Source organism: Argiope bruennichi, chromosome 6, assembly GCF_947563725.1.
Source record: "Argiope bruennichi chromosome 6, qqArgBrue1.1, whole genome shotgun sequence".
Classification (NCBI taxonomy): domain Eukaryota; kingdom Metazoa; phylum Arthropoda; class Arachnida; order Araneae; family Araneidae; genus Argiope; species Argiope bruennichi.
Window position 1 is genome coordinate 76,080,387 of NC_079156.1, and position 24,249 is coordinate 76,104,635.

At 28.3% G+C, this 24,249-nt stretch overlaps 1 protein-coding gene across 1 annotated transcript; it reads right to left on the minus strand.

The window, feature by feature from the left end:
• Positions 1–6,613: 6,613 nt before the first annotated feature.
• Positions 6,614–23,566, minus strand: LOC129972590 (uncharacterized). Its single transcript, XM_056086781.1, has 5 exons — positions 23,391–23,566; positions 20,219–20,726; positions 15,996–16,064; positions 12,105–12,209; positions 6,614–6,911 (listed from the first exon to the last, which is right to left on the minus strand). The coding sequence occupies exons 2-5, from the start codon at positions 20,712–20,714 to the stop codon at positions 6,727–6,729; spliced, it is 855 nt and encodes a 284-aa protein (XP_055942756.1). The 5' UTR covers positions 20,715–20,726; positions 23,391–23,566; the 3' UTR covers positions 6,614–6,726.
• Between the last annotated feature and the right edge of the window lie 683 nt (positions 23,567–24,249).

The following is a 24,249-nucleotide window of genomic DNA, read 5'->3' on the forward strand; positions in this document are numbered from 1 at the left end:
TGTAAAAAATATTAATTTTTTAAATTTAAAAATTTATTCCGTGCCTTTGTGTAGCAAAATTATATTCTTAAATTTTTAAAAAATTAATAAATATATATAATAGTTTCGAGATAACACCATAAGTTTTTATGATTCATTTAACATTGGTCGCGCCATTTTTCAAAACTTTATAACTCTTGGACTCTTCACCAAAAGCTTACAAAAAAAGATTTGGGTGGCTACTTCCATAAGCAGCAATCGATAAAACAGAAAAGAAAAAAATCTGGTAACGTAATAGGAAAATTTCGATATTAATTAATTAATTAGCATAGTTAATCAATGTATCTAAACAAACTTGTCCTCTTGAGTCCTTTCCATCGTCACATGTTTTGTGAAGATCTAATAAAAAGAGAAGTTATAGAGCTGTCCCATTGTTTTTGCTGACGATTGTACATATGTGACATATGGCTTTTAGGGTTGCAATAAAAAAATGTCAAGATTACATCTAAGGGAAAATCGCCCACAAAAAATTCAACTTTAAAGAACGATCTTTAATCTTTGAGTCAGGCCAAAAAAACCTACGAATACATGAAAAAAATTCAGTTTTGAAATAAGTATAGGAATTGCTGCAGTTTGGCAATTCAAAGGGATAAAATAATACAAAAAAAAAAAAAAAATGTAGTCTCGATATTCGAATAAATAAATAGACCAGGGAGACCAAATTAAGCTCGTCAGTTTCTTACTTTTTATTTGTTTGTCTGTTTTGTAAAAATCCGCGTTTTTTTTTTTTTTTTTTTTTGAGAAAAAAATTTAAATACGAATCTCATACTGATTACATATGAATATTTTTTTTCAATCTTACCTATGAACTGGTCATTTAAATAAAAATAAAATCATGAATGCACTTAGTTTAACATGTTATTCTAAGCAATCTGCTATATTACAGCATTCATTTCACAGTTTATCTATCATCACTTATATTTTTGAAACTACACTCAGTTTTACCGTGGTGAAATCGGATCCTAGATGGCGCTATATGACATTGTCAGAGATGAGAACAGATAGAAAAAAAAGCTTTAATAATTAGTTATAAAAAATGTTTTTTTGAGTGAGAAAAATCGCGTTTTTTCAGCAAAGATAATAGATAGACAAGGGAAGATAGATAACTTAAAAATAATACGCATATATATATGTAATGAAATTTTAATTCTAATTTCAATTTAATTAATTTCTAAGATTTTATCTTAATTTAGCCCATAGTAATTTCATTCTAAAATATTCTCTTATTTCGTGATCTAATTCCACTTTCGGTTTAATTAATCCTTTTGTAATAATAATGCTCCATCAGTACTACGTATCAAATGAAAGTGATACTTTTGGCCCTTGTCAAAGGTCATTCCATCGGCACATGGCCGGAAATCCTATGTTATATGTCTTGTGATCATTTGTTCATCTCCTTTTTGCCTTCTGCTTTTGTGCCGCGCTGGGCCTTCATGTAAATAATCATATTTGCCTCCCGAGAGAGAATAAAACGGAATTAAAAAAACGGAACGGAATTAGAAAAAATTATATATTATATATATATATATATATAATGTAAGCATAATTTTTGAAGCAGAAAATAGTTTCGATGACAGTGAAGAGACTTTCGATTTTTGACGTTGTTTTATTTCATACCGGGGAAGCACGCATTATGAACAAGCAGAAGCGAAATTAGGGAAAGCTCATGAAAATTTTATCCCTGTGAATATATACTGTGAGATTTTAATAGGGATTTCTAACACACGTGAATCACAAGCAAGGGAAACACAGGGATTTTTTTTTGTGGAATTTGTTTATATCAGCAATATTTTATCCCTTCACTCGTAGTGTGGGAACGTCTCTGTCTTTAGCCGATTCAGCAATTTTACAAAGCTTCCGTTGAATTAATTAGATAGAAAAAAGTGGAATGGGATCAGGAAATAAGAGAATATTTTAGAATGAAGTTAATATGGGCTAAATTGAGCAAAACCTTAAGAAATTAAATTTAAATCAGATTTTAAAATATCATTATATATATATATATATATATATATATATATATATAAAGAATTGCTTATTTAAAGATACAAAATTAATTAATTTTGTCAACAACCAGACATACAAAAAAATAAAAGAAAAGAAAAATCTAAAAATAATTACCATAACCATATCACAAAAGGATGCCACTCCCAACTAATGTGCAAAAACTAATAACAGATACAACAGTCTTTTTTTTTTCACTTATTTGTTTTAGCCCATTATGATAGAAGTAAATGCAAAAGAGATTTATTGGATGAGAATCATTCTCAAAAGAATTGTTATTCATATTTTCGTATCCTATAAAAGGGGAAGGGAGATATTTTATTGAATCATAAATTATGTCATATACATACCTATACACTTTACCGCAGCCTTAGAAATTGTTTTACGAGTGGAAAAAAAACCTATAACAGGAATGAGAAACAAGCAGTAAGAAAAAAAGTCACTGCAAATTCAAGACTTCCAAAGCTAGTTTCAATCCATAAAGTTTACAGAAAATGCAAGCTATGAGTGGGATCATAAATATGTCGCCAAAGGTTGTTTTTGTTTTATGTGTGTGTATGAAAGAAAGTGTGTGTGTGTGTTTTTCATCAGACTATTTACTTTTATTTTCCATTATGAAAAATAATTCATTACAAATAAATATTCATATCTAAATAAATATTCCATCGTGTTTTATTTTGTTTTTTGAAAAAAGATTTTGTTTTTCGTAACAATTTTTTAAACACCTTTTTAATTAGGTAAGTTTTTTATAATGTTGTCAGTCCTTTACAGGAGAAAAAATATTTGCAGCTTTAAATCATTCCATACAATAGATATTAAGTAATTGCTTATCTTTATCTTAATGAATTATTTAAAAATAATAATTTATGTAACTCGACAATTGCAAGCTCTTAAGCGAAGTTTAATGCCTGAAATTTGAATGCATTCATTGAAAAATTAAAATTTTTGTACTTCTATAGTACAAAAATCTGCTTTATGATAAACTAATGTTAAGTTCTCATTCATGATTTATATTAAGCCTCATAGAACAATAATATTTACATAAAATAACTGTTATTTATTCAAAAAAAATTAATTTTAAACAAAACAACTACATTTATTTAACTGGGTTGTGATTGACCAAAAAGGAAATCCAAAAAGCAATACGAAACAATGTGCGAAGGAAAACATATAAAAAGGACGAGTTAAATTATCAATGTATAGAGAAAAAAAAAAAAAAATAAAAACAAGACTACATTCCAATTGGCTTTTATATTCATTTCAAAATATTTATAAAGTTCGAAAATCAATAGTTTGATTTTCACAAAGACGCTATAAGTATATTGTAATTTAAATGTATATAGGAAAACAAATATAAGGAGAAAGCCAGTACTTGATTGTAAGCATACCTCGCTAGTTATTTTCTCATATACGTAATATAGAGAAAGTATAGAATTCGTCAAAAAATTCGAACTCAAGATTTTGACGGATCTCCACGTATTAGATTATTTCCCTGAGTTCAAATAACATCATTTGGAAAATGTCCGTCCGCCTATCTGTGACAAAGATAACTCAAAAACGCTTTGAGCTAGACGGTTGAAATTTAGTATATTACTCCAAATTTGCAGATTTCTATCAAATTTTGTTTAAAATCCGTACAGAGGAAGTCCGTCCACCCGGGTATTCGAAAATAATTTAACTAGATAATTACAAAATGAAAAGAGATAGGTACATGAAATTCGGTCGACACATTGAACATCTAGTGTGGATCCCTGTCAAATTTTGAACCTAAATCAACAACAGGTTGACTGTCTGTCGATCTGTACTTTCAAAAATATGTAAACGTAAAAATTCAAAACCGCAAAGATTGAAATATGTCAAATTAGATATGGAAATCTGTGACTACAAGTGTAGTTTTGTTTGAATCGGTTGAGAAAAATGTGTATAAAATACAAATTTGATTTTTGGGTACTATTAACGCATGCCAGGGATTAATCGTCAAGACTGACACTACAAATTCAGTAAAAATGTTAAATTCGCAGCAAAAGTTAATATTTCGTAATTATTGTACGTCACTGACATATATAGGGACATCTCTGGTAGGAAAAGTTTATTAGATAGTACACAAGAAAGTTGTGAAGAGCCCACTCCCGCTAGTATGTTTAAGTAAAAAAAATTTTTAATGGTTAATAGATCTTTATGTTATATCTCGGATTCATAACTGGCTTATTTTTTTAATGGATCTTCATACGTTATATCTCGGACTCAATATTATTTTCCCCTTCTTTTGCAGGTTTTTCATTGACATGACTCGATAGGTATTTCATAGTTGACTTTTAAGTCAGATTAGCACAACAAGCAACTTTAATTTGTATAAAATTCAGATGTGGAAGAATTTTTTTGAGACCAGAAACCACATTCTTATTTTAAGATGAATATTTCTCAGCAATTTGCCAAATATATACTTTGCATTTCCTATATACTAGCTTTTCCCTCAATATAACCTTGTTTACACAATTCAACAGCAGATTTCTTAGAAAGTAGAAAAAGATGAGAATTCCAAAAACAGCAGATCCGCAGATGAATGGCATCCCTGAATTAAGTAAAGTATTATATTGAGACAAAATAATTAAATTGAGCAAGCAAAATAACTGGCAGAAACATTAAAGGAATAATATGCAAGTATATATCTAAAATAATTAACAAAAAAATTGAACCCATCTCCCAACCCAAACCAATAGGATAATTATTTCCTAAGTAAACTCATAACCTCCTAGATATGCTATCATTGGTCTACTTCTCCACCTACCATTCTCGAAAGATATTGCAAAATAAAACTTTTGTGAGAACCTTAGTTCACTTAGTGATATTAGTCCTGAATTTTTCTTTCGATTTTTAAATTAAATGTTTTCCTGGTTCTTTCGGTGGCATGGCAGCCCTGAATGAGTGGGAATGAAATGAATAATTTTATTTTTAACTTTTTTCTAACTGTTACAACAGATAATGCATCATATGATGGAAATGCCTAAAACTGACAAAAAGAAAATTATTACAAAAACATGCAACATCTCTAAAAAAGGTCAATGAAGAACATACTTGATACACGGCAACATGCTTTTTTGCAGGGGAAAAAAAAATGTATCTTTTTAAATTACTAAATCAGGGTTGTCACTCAAATCTGGAAAAAAATTCCGTATTTTCCCTCTATTTATATTCAAGATATGAGGAAATGTGCGAATAACACTCATGTGCTAGTTATAATGAGTATATATTAATTGTACATTCTTTGAAATATTTACAAAAAGCAAAAAAACTATTTATCTTAATTTATTATCTAGAATTTAGCAAGACAATATTTATATATCTAGAAGGGGTATATAATCTCTCATGCTCTTTAACTGTAAATCACACAAAATTAAGGATTCGGGTAAAATAGAATACAAAACAATTTTGTTACCATGAACAAAAATCATTTAATGACTCCTCAACCAAAAAACATTACAAAGCAAGATTACTTTCTTTTTTAAAATTTATTTATTCATTTTCGTCAATTTATGTATTTTAGTATCAATTCCTGCAACTTGCACAGATTTTTAAGCCATCGGTTTCATTGTTTATCCTTAACAAATAAGATATGACCTTTTTGTATGGCTTAACATACATTTTTTTAACTACTTCACTTTCAGTGAACCTATGTGAAAACATTTTCAATATCATTGAATGCATTAAAGAACAAATGTGATGCAACATGTTTTAATGCTCATAAAAATTCAGATTTTATTTCAATTAAAAAGTTTGAAATCGGTCAGACATTCAATTTGATGTTTTCAGATTTGACATATCTTTTCCTGTATACCTTTTATCCAACACCAATGATGACTCTTTTGAACTGGCAGATAAGTCTTGTATGTTTTCCTTTTTTAGCATGATTAATAAATGCCTGTTTTCCCATATTAATTAGATTTACTGTCATCTTACAAAACGACCAATATGCAACAAATAAGTTTAATTCAATTACTCAACACTGATAAACTATACCGCTTTGGTATACTATTTATGGGAAAAGTGTTAATTGAGAAGCTTATATTTTCAACTTTTTAATTTGTTACAAAAAGTACCATAAACATGGCTCTATAATAAGCATTATATCAAAAAGAGATTAGTTTTTGATAGATAAATATTAGAAATCTTATTAAACATTGCAAAAATGAATTACAAAACTTCCAGATTTTCAAATTTCTTTTTATAAATATTTTTTTTTCTTTCTAATGCTCATTTTAAAATTCAAATATAATCCCCGATATGAAGGAAGGTAATAATAACATTAATAACTCCCTTTTTTTTGTTATTTTTGCTATTATTTATTTATTTTGTGGCATGTATTCTATAAATTTAGATACTATCTTTATAATTTTTGAGACACTGAATCATATTGGTAAATTTGGTCTAAAATAATAGACTTTTTTAAGATAATATATTGATAAAATTTGACAGAACAAAATTAAATCTCTTTTTTTGGGGGGGGGGAGTTCGGGGGAGGCCTTTATGAATAATTCTAAGACACCTTTCAAATAAATTTTTCCAATAAGAATGCAAAACAAAGTACCTTTTTAATGTAGTAACTAAACATGAATATGAAAAGCAAAAATACAGAACTAGAAAATTATCAAAAAAACCCCATTATAACAGATTTCAGTGTGTGAATTAAACAAGAGGATATACAATTGGCTCGTGCAGGTCACTGATGTGATCAAACATTATTTCCAAAGACGTTTCAAGCCCAGCAATCCTATCAGCTCTATCTCCATATAAAAAAGTCCTTGTTGACTTATCATAATCAAGATCATCTTTTGCATCAATAGTACTGGGTCTGTCACACACTTTCTGCACTGTAAAAATAAAAAATCTGTGATTATCAAATTGGTTTAAAAAATTCAATCACCTAAAAATCAAAAACAAAATTACAATTTCTGATTGACTGCAAAATTTTAAGATTAATTTAAGATTAAAATTGACACTGAATTTTATCCTTTTGTGTATTTAGTGAATTTCCATGAATACTAAACAGCACATGGAAACATCTACTGCATCTGTTACATTCAGTTTATAATTGTTAATTATTACTACTACCAATATGAAAAATGTTTGCTTTCTATCTTTAGCATTGTGTGTGTCTGTACATGTGTGTTTCTACCTTTAACATTATACAAGTAAAGTGAATACCATGTGTGTGACAACATACATCACTACAGTTGGTAGAAATGACAATAATCACTAGATGCCAGCAAGAGATTACCATACTTTAACCTTAATTCACAGGCAGATTGGAAATTCTGGCAATCCTAATGATGGGTGTAAGCACCAAAATTAAACACTAATGTTTTAGCTCAGTAACAATTGGTATTCCATTAAGGTTCCATTATGGAGCCATAATTTGGCACTCAGTACCAAATTCTACTGACAGATAAACAAATCTTAGCAATCATTATCTGATAGCATATTGCTAGAATGTGGTGGGAGGTTTTCTTGTTTGAATACTTATCAATAGAAAAGAACCTAAGATTTAATAAAATACAAGTTTTCTCACTGTAGATATGTAGATTATTGGTGCAAAAATACAATTCAACCCATTTTTCATACAGTACACTCCCGAACCATAACACTGGTTCAGGACTATCCAGCCTAATTTTTGTTTATCGTAATTAACCCGTTTCCGCCCAGTGTCATATTTATAGGACAGTTCATTTTCACCATTATAAACAAAGCTATTCTACGTTTCGTCTATTCTTTTTCTGCCCCCTGAAGAGTAAGGGTTTCACCCTACTTACTTAAACCAATTTGGACCGGATGGAAGCATTTTTCAGCCAGCTGCAGACACGTGAACTTCGTCATTTTCATGATTTTTTCTTGCTGAATTTCATTGTAATCGTACGAAAAGGTTTTAAAGGAAAATTTAAATATTTTTTCAGAATTTATATTTCAGATATTCTATTATCAGATATCTTATAACGTTTTAAAATTATTATTACTTTTAATAGTTTTAATTACCAATTTAAACTACTGTCCTAAAAATAGGACGCTGGGCAGATTCGTTAAATTTTCTGATATGTAGTTTATTTCATAGGTGCTCAAGATGTCACGGATTTTTTTTAAAAACTGCTGAGGAAGTTGTAGAATATCTATTTTCGGAGTAATTAGAGTCTGAAATGATTGCTTTACCACCTGAAGTAGATGAATTAACAGATGAAAAAGGTTTTGATGACACTGAAACTCGGGTATAAGATGTAGGCATTATGTAGGAACAATGATTACTGCTATAATTTTGATTTGTATTGCGGCAAGGAAGTTGTCGGTGCTGCTTCTACCGTGGTTCTTTCAAAAGAATCATTGAGAACTCGAGTTGTAAAAAAAAATTCTTCAGCCAGTTACTGATCCCAAGAGTCATATAGTTTATTTTGATAATTTTTTTTAATTTCTAAAATTTATTAGTTGACCTAAGAAAGAGTGGATTTCGAGCAATAGGAACAATAAGAAGTGATAGAATACAGCATTGTCCCCTTTAAATTGGTTCTACTTTCAAAAAGACTAGCCGTGGTTCACATGATTTCTACTTTGATGTGAAAAATAAAATTACTGCGGTAAAATGGAATGATAACAAATGCGTTACACTTGTGACAAATTTTGACATAATTGAGCCACTAACATCTGTTTCAAGGCGTGTAAAAGGAAAAGCTAAAAAAAATAAAATCGGAACAGCCATGTCTCGTAAATAATTATAACAAAAACATGGGTAGTGTTGATTCTCATGATTGGCTTTTAGAGAAGCATACCATAAAGATCCATGGAAAAAAATGGTATTGGCCAATTTTTACCCGAATTCTAGACATGGCTGTTGTAAATACCTGCGTTATGTACAACATGGTAAATGCAGAAAAAAAGAATATCAAAGAAATAAGGAGACATATTGCACTAGCCTATCTAAAAAAAGGCAACACAGGACAAAAATAAATCAGTAGACCAAGTTATACAATTTCATCTCGAGTGAAGGAAATAGACACTGTTAGACGTAATGGAGTTGGCCATATAATTGGTAAAAGAGAAAAACAAAGACGATGTCAAATTCAAAATTGTTCGGGAAAACCTCTTACATTTTGAATGAAATGTAATGTAACTCTATGTACCAAATGTTTTCCAAATTACCATAAATATTGTGAATATGTTTAAACTTAATAAAAAAATGTCAAATTTATTTGTGTTTCATTTTATTTTGCATTAAATATTAAAGTTCAATTGTTTGGGAACAGAAACATAATCAAGTAACTAAAAACAAAGGAGAAGTACTAAGAGTTCAAAAACTTCCATATTCGCCCAGCGTCCTATTTATAGGACAGTAATTATCTCGGATCCTAAATTAATGGTGTGGAGTTTAATTGCATATTATATTTAATTTAAGTGTTTAGAACATAATTTTAAAAGTTTAAAACAAAATTTCAATTTTAAATTAAGTTGGGCGTGAATGGGTTAAAGGCAAGGTGTTGCATTAGCAACATTGCCAAAGCATTGGAAGTGGGAATCTGCTATGATCCTCATATGTGGCGTGTGCAAAATACAAGTTGTGATAGGAAAAAAACACCATTCTGCTTGTTGTTCATTGTTTCGTCAGTGTGTAACAAACCTCAGTTGTTGCCTGCTGATCTTGATTATAACTACACAGAGCGTATGGTATTTGTAAATTGTTCTTGGGGTGCGCTTAATGCTATTTTAAATATATTAAAGTGAAGTTTACAAAATTTATGTTAAAATGTGAACAGTTTATAACCTTTTATCTATTTTTTCTCATATAAATTCTTGAAATGTGCAGTGCAATGTATAAACATATATAAACTACCAGTACTGAGCCTTTTATTTTAACTAAACACATTATTGGCAACTACTTCAATGATTCATTGGACTGCAGGCGCATTCACAGTTTATGTAGCTTGAGATAAATTGTGGGTTTAATATTCAATAAGAAAAAAGAAAATATGTTTTATAGCAGTGAGTTTTGGTAAAAACTATTTCTGGTATAGGTGGGCAAAGAAATAAGCACATCGAACTTTAGCCTATCTGGCTTTCCTGTTATCTGGCCTACCCTTCTGCTATATTAGGCTGGATACTCAGGAGTGGTACTGTATATGGTATGTATAGTACAATTTGATTGCAAATAAATCAGATTAGTTGTATTTGTAATGGTTTCACAACAATCAAAAAATTAATGCACACTTCTAGTTTTTAGCCGAGAAAATATGTAGAACTGAAACAAACAGCATCTAGATTAAGTGATGCAAAATTATTCCATTGTAAAGAAAACTGCAGCAAAAACACATTGTTTGCAGTTAGGCATTTATAAGAAACATGCCCCATTGTATAAAATTTCCAATAAAATTCATGTATTTTTCATTGTAAAAAAAAAACAAATAACTGTTTCAGAGATTTAAAAATGCTCATTTCAATACATATGACAAAGAGTACACAAGACATGAAATGTTACAACTGAATCAAATCATCAATTTTGAATGATACAAGCAACGGTTGATCAATTAGAAACAAGCATTGAACGAGAAACATTCGGAATATGGTAAAAAGCAAAAATGCTTGCCCGTGCATTGCCAGACCAATGAAGTAAATCTTGAAATCACTTCACTCGAATGTGATGTATTATATGCTACATTCACCAGAAGTTAATCCTTCAGACTAATATTTGTTTTCTAAACACAGAATACCTTTTCTTGAAAGAGATATATTCTCTTTTCTTTTCTATGCAAATCATCAAAACAACCAAACATTTTCTTTTCACATAATTCATGTGTGGCCCAAAAGATGGACAATGTTTCAGTTTCCGCAGGAAAATATTTTGAGAAATTCACTCTTTAACTTAATAAACATGTGTCTATTTTTACCTTTAAAAAAATTATAGTTCATATTTATGCATCTAAAAAGACAAATTTTTAGGATTCTATACAAAACAAAGGGAAGGGAAACAGCAAAATCCCTTTATTTTGTATAGAATCCTACACAATCGAGAATGGTATTGTTTCGTTTCTGGACGCTCTGATACAATCGTTTATTCTTGTAGTCTTTAGAGATTGGCAATTTTTGATGGGAAAAAAATAACTAAGAAACTTAAAATTGCCTGTCTTAATGAAAATTTCCCTGTATTTTTTCATTTCTCTCTGTCTACCCAGTGGTGTGACAACCCTGTATTACCTTATTTTGGAAGTATAACAATAAAGTATAACTGATAAGTATTTTGAAATAACTGATAAGTATAACTGTTTAAGTATTTTGGTTTACAAAAAAGACTGTAAAGTAGCAACTGAATGATAAATTATGGTAGTTTAACAAAAAGGCATGAATAAAAGAGATTTATTACACACATCTATACAGAAAGAGTTAAAAATTAAAGGAAAAAGTATAAGTTTCACTACTTCTTATTAATATTACTGACCTTTCAGTTCAGAGTAGGTAAATTTCAGATAATATAAAATTCAAGTTAAAAATCATATTAAAAATGCCCACATATATGATGATCATCAAGATTATACATATGATCAGATGAATTAAGTTTACTATAAGGAGATTCTTGAAGAAATTACAGATGACAAGATATTGGGGGGTGGGGCTGTAGATATTTGAAATATTCCAAAAGTTTAATAATAATAATAATAATAAAGATTTCACCTCCATTCATGCTTGCTTTCTTATAACATCTAATATGAATCATTAGAAAAATGAATATTACATAACTATTTTTTGTTCTAAGAAATTCACTGACTTTAAAAGCAAGATATTATGTTATGCAATCTGGCACCTTTCACTAAGTTCATGTCATGGTTCTAATCATGTTTAAAAAAAGAGAGAGTCAATCTACTGTGCAGTGTATATATCTGAATTGATTTCTACAAAATAAATTACAATAAGCAATTTACTTCCCTTTCAAAATATTAAAACTGAATAGTTCAGATTTGTTAACTGTTCACATTTAACTTAATATGCATCTATTGTGCATATACTACACAAGATAATAAAAATTATATGCATACTCTGTCCAGCATCATCCAGCTGAATAAATTCAAAGTTTTCATCCAAAACTGCATCTATAAGTACGATACTTGCTTCACTTTTGGTGTCTTCTTCTACCTCTTTCTCTTCAGAAACACAATAACAATAATAATTAAATAATATATACATATATATACACACATATAGATAATTCCCAAAATGTTAAAAGTATAAATTCATAATTGCGTCATAGTATTTTGTTACAAAAAAAGTGTTATTTTTCTATTATCAGGAGCAGCAGTAATCTAACTTTTTACTCTCCATTCACTATATAACCACAAATATATACCATACCATGAACTTAAGCTTGTATGTTTGAATAAGAGTACTTTGCTTCATAAAATTAACTTTGTGCTTAATGCTGTAGATTCCATAATAGCAATTTCATACAGCAATTAATAACTTAGGTGGTATGGTTATGGTTGACTCTTGATACAAACATAATACAGATGGGAGGGGGGAATTTCATAAAATAAATTATACCAAACACAAACACTGAGTAGTAAAATAAGTATGACTAATAATAGAATTAATAAATTTATACAAATAGTGCTTGATATATTAAAAATATAAAAAAAGAATAAAGAAATCACAAAAAATAATAAAATGAAGAAATGCGTCATGTCTGTCAATATGGTAATACCTTTGATTTTTCATATGGCCAGACATCAAAGTAGTACCATTAACCTCCATTCTTTAACCTTTTATCAAAACACGATGAGAAAACACTAATGAAAAAAATTCTTGAAGTAATTTCATGATCTCAATTTAGAATACAGAAGCAAATTCTACAAAAGAGCTAAATATTAAAGGAAGAATAAGGTGGCATTTGTGCTTCAAGCACTCTTATGGCATGCAATAAGCACAATTTTATCTGATGACACTTAATATAATGATACTCCTGATGTGTGGAATGACTAGTCTTTAAGACTTTCTTTAATCTGCGATAAAGGATGCTTTAAAAGCAATAATTTGCATGTCAACTTCTAGGAGTGATTTCATGATAGTCTCAATTTAGAATATAGAAGAAATTTTAGAAAAGAGACCTAAATCTAATTTCATGAATTAAACGTATTTTATTACAGTGTAAATCTTTACCTAATGTCATTAATATATCTAATTACATGACATTAGGAGTAGCACCACCAAATATCCTATTACCAAAAATGGAACCCAATTACACATATGCCATTTTAATTTAAAGGTAGTATTATAGTTGTTTCTACAGAGTACAGAAACAGATTTTTAAAAGAGAACTAAGTCTATGATAAACAATTACATAGTGTTCCAAAGCAATTGGAACACTATGTAATTCTCCTAGGCTAATACTTTTAGAACTGTTTATAATACAATTAGTACAAAAAAACAAATCAATCAAAAATAAAAAAAAAAAATAATGAGTAAAACATTAATTTACAATGATTCAGAGAAATATTCTATCAAAAATTATCAAGAATAATTAACAGTTATCAGAAATATAATTTTATGGAATATTGTTGTAATAAAAATGGATATATAATTTTTCAATTTTCTTAACTTACATAAAATACTTTGTTACCAATTTATTAAATTTATTGAGCAGTGATCAAGCATTGCATTGCTAGTAACAATAAGCAATTAGACCTTTAGAATTAGAACAAATACAAAAAAAAAAAAAAAAAAAAAAAAATGTTGCAAGTTATGGAACAAGGCAATGCTTCTTCTTATAGCTAATATCTCTTCATTTAATATCACCACATATTGTTCTTTGTACAATCCACATCATGAATTAATTGACTTACTACAATTATTCAATTTCCCAGGTACACAAAGCATTTATTTAGTTTGCACTGTATTTATTTGCAGTTACTGACATATCCTAACAATCTGACAACATTCATTGTTATGAAATTTGAAATTAAAATCTTGTAACCTGATTTTTTAAGTACAAAAATAAAATTGTGGCAATAGCTTGGATGTGATATCTCCACACTTTTATCTTTCTCTTTTTACTTCCTTATTATCAGGGGGGAAAATGGTTCTCCTAGCTCACAAAAAAATTTTTTTTAACTCCTTAATTTTTAAGTTGTAATTTTTTTTATTTGTAAATGCTTATTTTTTAAGACAATAAGTATTTAGAGAAAGGAATAGGAAATAAATATTAAATTATAATATATTTCCTTTGTCAGCATCTCTTGTAATATTAATATCTTATCATATAAACTGAGCAACCATTTTATTACGACCACCTGACAATTTTATAAAAATGAGCTACTGCATCACAGTGTTGTCGTTTGAGGGCGAAATTGTTTTGCTTGTTAAAATATAGACAAAAAATGTGATTTATCTGTTCGAACATAAGATAATTGGGGGCACTCAGGGCATCAGAACAGTATCAACAAAACAGCTGAACTTGTGAAGTGTTATGTTTACAAAATTAATCAGTAGTTATTAATGTTTACAGAGTGGACTGCAAAGCAGAAAACTAGGTCTCAACATCAAGCTTGAGAATCATCACAGACTACTGAATGTTTGAGCTGAAAAGTGACTTGCCAGAGTTGTTTTCAGTCCAAAAGAGAATATAGCAGGAAATCTGAATCAAGGAGCAGCTGCAAATGTCTCTGAACGAACTGTTCAATGTACATTACACTGTACAGGCTATGGAAGACAACAACTTGTTCGAAAGCCTCTACTGTCTAACTAATGAGAGAACATATCACCAGTTTGCAAAGGAACACAAGGATTAGAGAATAGATGACTGGAATGAGGTCATGTAGTCTAATGAATTGTATTTTCTATGGAAGCCAACGACTTGTTCGAAAGCCTCTACTGTCTACCTAATGAGAGAACATATCACCAGTTTGCAAAGGAACACAAGGATTAAAGAATAGATGATTGGAATAGGGTCATGTAGTCTGATGAATTGTGTTTTCAATACACCATGCAGATGGCAAGGCGCGAATATGGAGAAAACAGCACAAAAGCATGGACCCCAACTACATTACCACACTTCAAGCTGGTGAAAGCAATTATTAAAGTTTGGAGGATGTTTTCTAGGTATTTTATGGGTCCATTGATTCCTGTAAAACAATCTCTAAATGTATTATACTCTGAGTATTATTGCAGATCAAGTACATCCTGTTGTGTTAATGATGTACCCTGCTGTGGATGGATACTTTCAGCAAGACAATGCTTCTTGTCATAAAGTTTGCACTGTCATTAAATAGTTCGAAGAATATGACAGAGCATTTATTTTGCTTTGTTGACCCACGCAATCACCAGATCTCAATCCAATCGAGAATTTGTGGCATGAGATTCAATGGGACATCAGACAGCTCAATCCAGTGCTGTCAAATCTTATGGAATTGGAAAGTGCAATTAATTGAATATGGTCTCATATTCCACCTAGCAACATCTCATAGAATACATACCAAGAAGAACTGGTGCAGTATTAAAGACAAAAGGTGGTGCAACATTGCATTGAGAAGTTGGTCATAATAATAAAACCACTCAATATATACCCTAACATGGTTCTAATTCAGAATAATACTCCAGTACTTGAAAGATCATCACATCTTTTAAAATCAATAAATGGATAAAATTGTTTGAATTCAAAACAATGCTTCTTAATTATAATATATAAAAATAAAGCATCTAGTCTAAAAACTAATGTTCATACTTAAGAGATAAATTCTTCGGACTTATCATTTATGATCGAATCACATTATAAACAAATTAAGCTAGGTCATTAAAGAAAAAAATAAGCAGAGGCATTTAATTTTATCTACAAATAGTATTCAAGTGTTATAAAATGGTCAAGAAATCAAGTAGAATAACAGAATGCAAAAAATAACAGAATACAAAAAATAATGAGAAAAGAATTTTTTTTTTACCATTTTCAGCTCTGAAAGCCATCAATGGTTCAATATTAAAAACCCATTCACCCTCCGAATCATCATCTTCTGTAATAGAAAAATAAATTTTAAAAATTAATAAATTTAGAGCTTATACAATACACTATTCTTTTTTCAATAACTTTTTCTGAAACACACAAAAAATAAACTAATGAAATTGGAATTAATATACTTTTTAAGTAAATAAAGATTATTAAAAAAAAAAAAAGATCAATTTTTATTTGACAGAACATTATTACACATTATTTATTGGCACTAGAAATCTTTGGTAACCAAATTGCTTTCCAGAGTATTAGTTATGATTCATTGTTTTCTAAATGCCTTTCAGGTAACCATTTAAAATTCCAGATTTTGATTTAATCAGTCCATACAATATTAAAAATCTCATGGATGTTATATTCAAGCTTTTCTATAAGATAAAGTTTATAACTAATCCAAAAATTTGCAGTAAATGAACTACCATAACTAAACTGATCAATGTGTCCAATTATTCAAGCTAAAGGATTTTGTCAAAACTCTTATTTTATATCTTTCAAAAATGGGTGGCGGAGCAGGCAAACACTGATGACATGTTGAAGGTATGTGACATTTCATATGAAATGAAGTTAATGAAATCAATATGGTGATTGTAGCTAGAACATATCTTGGTTTTGCTAAAAATTTTACATACAAAAATATACTTAATTTCTCTATATAGTACTGTTATTGTCTGAGAATATGTTAAACCATAGCATAAGCTTCCTCATCACAGAGTTCTAACTTTCTGAAACATATTGTCAAAATCTCATATCACTAATTTATTTTATAAAAATTTGTTTAAACCATTTCATGCAATTCTCTCAACATGACATGCCATTCACTAAGTTCACCAGAGAATGCCATAAGTCTACTTTTCCTTATTTGTCTTAAGCATTGCTTCATCACTGAGAATTCATTAAATCATTTTATTACTTACTGGCTGTCTCAAAAGGAATATTGATTATATTTAATTTCAAATATCGCATTAGATACAACTTCATATCCACGATTCTGCCAAATTGTCAACCATTAAAACCGGATTATTTTAATCATCTTATATAACATATTTATTATGTACAAGAACCTTTCAAATGGAGACCTGACAGTTTAAAATAATAATAATAATAATAACTTTCTTCAGAATTTCTTCTAAATTCTGTAATATTGTAACCTCACTTTTTTTGTCTTTTAAGCTACACAGATATAAAAAAAGAATCCTACTTCTTTAGCTTTCAACAATGGTAGAAAACAACACGATTAAATATTTGATGAAAAAATAAAAGTTTGAATTTCAAAGCAAAAATGAAATTTATTGTTGGAAATTAGGTAAAAAATATTTTCAAAAAATTAGGAAAATTCAGGAAAAATAAGCACAATTGTTAAATTTGCATCATTAAGAAGACAATTTTTTAAATTTTAAAATTGTGCAAAATTTATTTTTATGCATTTATATTTTTGAAAGTTATAGTGGAAAGACTACCAAATTCAGCTTAATTTTTAACTCATAAAATTTCAAAAACTATTGCTTGAAAGTGTACAAGATATAGAAGAGACAAATTTAGCAACTTTATGTCAAATGGTCTGACCTGTAGAACACCAACAAATATTCTCTTTATTGTTAAAAGATTGCCCATCCATAATTTTTCAAAAATAAAAATGATTTCCTTGTGAATGTGCACTATGTGCTCAATTTTCGTATTTAAAACATGTACAGGATTTCCACTCAAATCTAGAAGGAAAGAAAAAAATCCTTGTTTTTTTTCCTGCACATATATTCAGGATGTGAAAAAATTTCAAATAACACTTGCGCTAATTATAATGGAATGTGATTTTAAGGAATAGAAAAAGTAAAGAAAGAAAGTAGCAATTTAACATTATTCGAAATAACAGCATATTAAAAATAAGTTTATATTTGCATACACACAGAAAAAAAGAAAACAGTTTATGTTTATTTATTATCTAGAATTTAGCAAGACAAAATTTATATATTAAGGAGGCTTTCACTCATGCTCTTTAATTATAAGTCATATAAATTTAAGAACTGAGGTGAAATAAAACAAAATATTTTTATGCAAAAATGAAAATAATTTCACAATCCCTAGTTTTTAGATAAAAGAAACAAATTCATAAAATTATAAAGACATCAGTTCTATAGTTAGAAGTAAAATAAAAATAAAAAAAAAACAATAGTTGATGTATTTTCTAAAAAATAGTTTTTCAAACTAATACAAGATAATAAGTTTCAATGTCTTAAAATTTAATAGCACTCAAAAATTAAAGAATTTTATTCAGAGAACTGCTTAAGTTTTAAATTTTTTAAAAAGTTTTAAAATTTTTTTATTGTAACATTAACATGTTTAACGTGACTCCTTGATTCAATGAAGCAATGACATTGTTTTCAATTTCATTACAATAAAAATAATTATTACAAACTGTGTCCAAAATTAATTTTCTAAAAATTACTAATTTTTAAAAAAAATTAATATCATTAAAAAATTATTTTTTAAAACTTTTAAAATGTTGTAAAAATATTTTTTATGTGATAATAAACTTTGATGTTATAGCAGAAATACATTAAAATTCTGTTTCTACTCTTTAATTGAAATATCTGTTCATAGTAACCAAACACCCAAGAAGCAACTTTTCTCAAATTTCCTGTCCTAACTTCATTTATTTGTGTTGTATGTTACTTTGTCAATCACGACAAACATGTACATAGAGAGAGAGATTTCAATGGGAAACAAAACAAAACAAAAATCTGTAAAAGTTACAAAATGAGAAAAAGCAAAAATCATATACATACATTGAAAACAAACCTAAAGATTGTTTTTGAAATTTTTTGTTTATTCCTTTAAAAATTTCAAAGCACCAGATTTAACAGGATTTTTTTATATACAAGAACTAAAATTTGTCAAGACTGATCCAACAAATAAACATCTTCAAATAGATGGGGATATTTAAAAAAAAACCATTAAAAAAATTCTTATCATTGAAAAACCTATAGCTTTCATCATATAAGATTTTACGGAATCGACTAACATAATTACAAGCAACATTGAATTACAATTTAATACAGTACAGTATAATCCTTTTAATAAGTAGTTTATGAGATTGCACAAAAGGGCATATTAATTATATCAATGATCAAATGTGTAATGTTTTATAAATGCTTCACTGTTATGTGAATTTAGAGCAGCTTCTCCCATGTTCGATATATCTCTTTGGCGCATCAATTCACCCTGCAGTATTCCTATTTTCCACTTGCCAACCAATCTGTGTATTTTTATTTAAAATATAAAAAGGTTAAACATATATTTATCAAGCATAATGAAAATGAATTCTTTACCATCTTTGAATTCTGGTGAGTTTCAAATGTTTTTCGAGTCGTAAAAAGTATGACACAATACATATTTTGCACTGCCACTTCGGGATAGCCTTCCTAATATTTCAATATGGCATTGTGCATGGTTGAAGGAATGGGAAAAAGTCATTAAATGTTATCTTTATATGTGTAGGTACCCTTCAAAAAATTTCCTTTCTAATTCTAAAAAAAAAAAAAAATTAAACATTTTTTAAGGACCTTTTTTTTTTTTTCAAAATATAACCATACTAAGGCACTTAAAACTGATTTTCAAATTTTTTTGACATTATGCACCCAACATAGAAATGTGCTTGTGTATTAACTGCATACCACTGGTAAACTTTGGTATTAATCACATGTTATTATCAAACATTAATTAAAAAAGAGCCAACTAGTGGGCAATCTTTGGTGATTAGCCATTAGAATCTAATAAATGGAGATCTAACACAAGAATCTAGTAAACAATAGCAGGGGGGGGGGAATCAAGGCCAAAATTAATATTGCCAATTTTCAAAAGCACTACGCCCACACATAACATATATTTACATTTAAACAATGTTAATTTAAAAATGAGCCTTTTAAGCTAGTATTTATGTTAATTTAGAAAATTGTAGCAAACATAATAAAAATGACGTACCATTTTAAGGGGAAGAAACCTGCACTTCAATAGCATAAGACAGTTTAAACAATAGTCAAGAAATTATCCAAAAACATATAAAAATATTTTCTATTTTAAAAAGGGGGGATTATATTTCAAGGGTATTTGACAGTTTTTAAATTAACTAAATTTTAAAAACAATTAAATAGGCATTTCATAAATTACCATCATGTTCTTCTGCTGCATCATTTTCATTATCTTTCTCCAATACACCATTTTCATTATCTTCTTCCTGTACATAATTTCCATTATCACCAACATATTCAACACTGGCTGCATCATATTCATTACCATTACCAATTCTGTGATGAGAATCATGACGCGAATTTTGTCTGGTATTTCTGCGCCGAATATATGGTCGCCTTTGATGTTGATAATGATGTCTTTGATGAGGAATATAATTTACACCTTGTGAAACAGGCTGATGTTGATTATGATGACAAACATGATTTTGATGATGATTATGACAACAAACATGATTTTGATGATGATTATGATGACAAACATGATTTTGATGATCTAAAGGATTCGGCCATGTCTGTGGAAGATTCTGATGCAGGTTTAGTATCCATTCAGTCAGTCTAGCATGTTGTTGCAAATACTGGTGGTAAAAATCAGTATTCCACGGTGAATAGTTTGAACTACCACTCTGATCACACATTTTGCTTATCTTCTAAATAGGAGAAGAAGAAAAAATCCTTAAAAAATAACAAAACTGGTATATAAAGAAACAAGTAATTATTATGATTTCAGAATTAAAAATGGAAATATAATTAATTGAATAAACTGAATGGCTAGTACAAAATTCACATTAAAAAAAAATTGCCTTAAAGTTTAGATTAAAAGTAAATATATATAAATAGAAGAAAAAAATTCATTAAAAATTGATCAAATGTGAATTGATACTAAAAAACAAAATAATAAAAATTAAATATGGCAGACAATACTAAAATATTCAAGAAACTAGAAAATAAATTAAGATCACAGATTTCTCTTAAAATAAAAACTAAATTCCCAATAATTGTTGTAGTTTTCAATTTGTGATTATATTCCTCAATTGTATATGTCTTGTATTATATTTTTTATAGCAATAATAGAATTCTCTTCTATTGATAATAAAATATATTGTTGGCATAATATATTTTATTATCAATCATATTTTGTCTTCAAAAGAAAAATTACATTTAATGAGATTCAATAACATTGAAGCACAAAAACTATACACTGCAAAACTACAATGTTTTAATAATCTATCATTATAATAAACTGCTACAAAATTTTATGCCACATGTTTGAAATTTGGTTTTAATGTTTTTTAAATAGCTCAGTAATAAGGGTGAGTTGGAAAGAGTGGGTCAGATTTTATTTATTTTTTATTAAATGTTTCAACTTTCCAAGACTGCAATTTATAAAAATCTAACAATATGTTCTTTATTTTTTTAAAAACAAAAAAATGCAAACAATTAATTTTTATTCACATACTTAAAAATTGTACATTTTTGTCTCACACTTGTAGAGGACAAGGTTTGAGAAAATTAAAATTAATAAATAATGTATATTGATATCCTTTTCATTCAATGATTTTGGACATGGCAAACAAAAGCTGATTTTGAAATCTCCATTTGTGCTGCATTGTTTCAAAAACAGAGTAACAGCAAGTACATAAAAACAAGTTTTTCTTGAAAACTTTGATTTTCTTTTACAACATGTTATTATTTAATCTCTTGTTCACTTTCTGTGTGTTTTTTCTTGTATATTCATGGCATTTCTATATAAATAATTCTATAATTCTTTTTAAAGAAAAGTAACTAAAGCTTTAATAAATAACATTAATAATTTAGCTTCATTTTTTTCATTACTTAATATTTATTATATAGCCACTTTATTATATTTACAGCAAAATTTCCCTCAACTGAAATTGAGTAGTAAACATGTTTTTAGGTAGATATTAATTTTTTTATGCGAAATGATACAGAATGATATACAGTACGTATTCATATTTTATATGATACAATTATTAACAGACATAAAGAATATTTTAACACGTTTAAAGATATTGGTGATCTTAAATAATTTTTTTCAAAAAGAATGAAACTTTATTTTATGCTCTTTGTTTTGATAAATGGAAGCTCAGCTTTTTTTATTATTGCCCTTCATTACATTATATTATTTAATATATATATTATTCAACATATCAATGTATACTAACGTATATTTTAATAAATTTAAAATTATCAACTTACTACTACATTGTAACACCCCAACAACTTTATTAAACAACACTAAGGAAAATTAAAAACTTTGATTGATAACGTATTTAGCAATTTAGAAAATATTCCGAAATGTAATTGGTATGTTCCATTCCACACTAATTAATATTACCCCATTCTTTTAAAATGTGTATCACATAAAGTATGTTACATTTAAGATTAATTTAACTGTTATTTTGTAAACACTATATCTTCCACTTTATTATACATTTAAAATATTTTTATTTCACAAATAATAAGACTAAAACAAAAACAAAAAAAAATTGTATTTATTTCTGAGGCATAAAAATCCGGTTTTCTATTTTAAACACAAATAATATTTTAACTGGTGTAACAATTAGGATCAAGTAAAGGGCTATAACAACTCTATCTAATGGAGAAAACAGAAATAGATTTTAATCTATTATGTAAACTTAAATGCACCTGTCCCATTCCTCTGAACTCTCACCTATAAAAAAAATTTTAATTAGTATTGATTTTTTTTAGTTCTTGTATTTTAAAAAACCAGTGATGCACATGCATGTAAAGTGCTGTCAAAAATTTCTACTTTCTGTGACTATGCCGGTAAAGATGATGAAACATATTTCGTGGACTCTTTATTCCAAAACTGAATCAGTTTAAAAATCTTTGATTAATCAGGTATTCTATTAAGGGTGAAATACTATGTTACAAACAATGTTTAGAGAATGTATATAATTCTCATACTTTTCATTCTTTACTGAAAAATCATCTGGCATTCTGTAGAATGTCCGAGGCCGCCATTTTGCGATGGAACCGAGTTCGCTTTAATTTCATGTTTTTGATATCGAAAACTAAATTAAGCTTCTACTTTGTTTAAAGGCTCACTGGCAAAATTTTGTTTTACAAGTAGCATAAACCAATAAAATCCAACTACAATTTAATAAAACAGAAAACAATAATTAAAATGCTAGACATAAAACAATTTATCAATTATTATTTCTGTTTTTAATTTTTATCATAAATGAGTATAATGCAAATTTAAAAATCTTCAAATAATTATAATTGCCATTAAGTAAGGTATTAATACAACAAATCATAATACAAACATTTAAGAATGATTTTTCTTCTTCGTAATGCTAAGTGAATATCGGAAACAACATCAAAACAAATGCTGTCACGAAGAGACTCGTTAACAGGAGGACGCTTCAATCCCCCATCTAGAAGTCCAAAGGGAAGAAATCCATTAGAAGCGATGGAGGGAAGTAGCTCTAGAAGACGAGTTTTTAGTGATGGAAAAGAGAGAAAGACACACTAGATATATGGTTGCTTACGAAAAGCTTTTTGCGCCAAACGATGAAAAAATACACGCCAAGAATGAAGCGCAGTTTTGTAATGCATGGTGGTGCAAAGAGAAAGATATCCTTCTCTACAGAGAAAGATATCTTTCTCTGTGGCATGGTGAGAACAACCATTGGTTCTTGCGAAGAAGACAGACCTTATTTATGCGCGTTCTTCCTGAATAAAAGGATAATACCGTGATATAATTTATTTATATTTGGTCATAATTGCGTTTAATAAATCTAATATTTCTCTAAAAATGATGCTATTATTGTTGACTTTGGCTCAGAACAGTAGGCTTGGAAAAGCTGAATTTTCCACAGCCGCATTCTTTTTTATATTTAATAAAATGGTAGGAATCTAGTGTGTCAACTGGTTTGTTAAATGAAATTTAATGTTTTCACTGAGTAATGCAATTAACGTGTTGATGTCTTAATTTTATGTGCTATCTCTTAAATGGATAAAGTTATAATTAACGTTATATATTTAATATTTTTCCATAATTGAAGCGATTTGATATCCACATTAATTAAATTGTCTGAGCCCGGTTAGTGTGAGAATTCCGATGCCGTCAAAGAATGCAAAGTTTTGTTTTGTTTTAAACAAATGTATGACTTATTTTTAAAT

Coding starts and splice junctions, on each gene's coding strand:
- LOC129972590 (XM_056086781.1), bottom strand. CDS start 20,714: ATGTGTGATCAGAGTGGTAGTTCAAACTATTCACCGTGGAATACTGAT. Junction 12,210..15,995: donor GGCTTTCAGAGCTGAAAATG/GTAAAAAAAAAA, acceptor GTGTTTCTGAAG/AGAAAGAGGTAGAAGAAGAC. Junction 6,912..12,104: donor GCTGGATGATGCTGGACAGA/GTATGCATATAA, acceptor TTATTTTTACAG/TGCAGAAAGTGTGTGACAGA.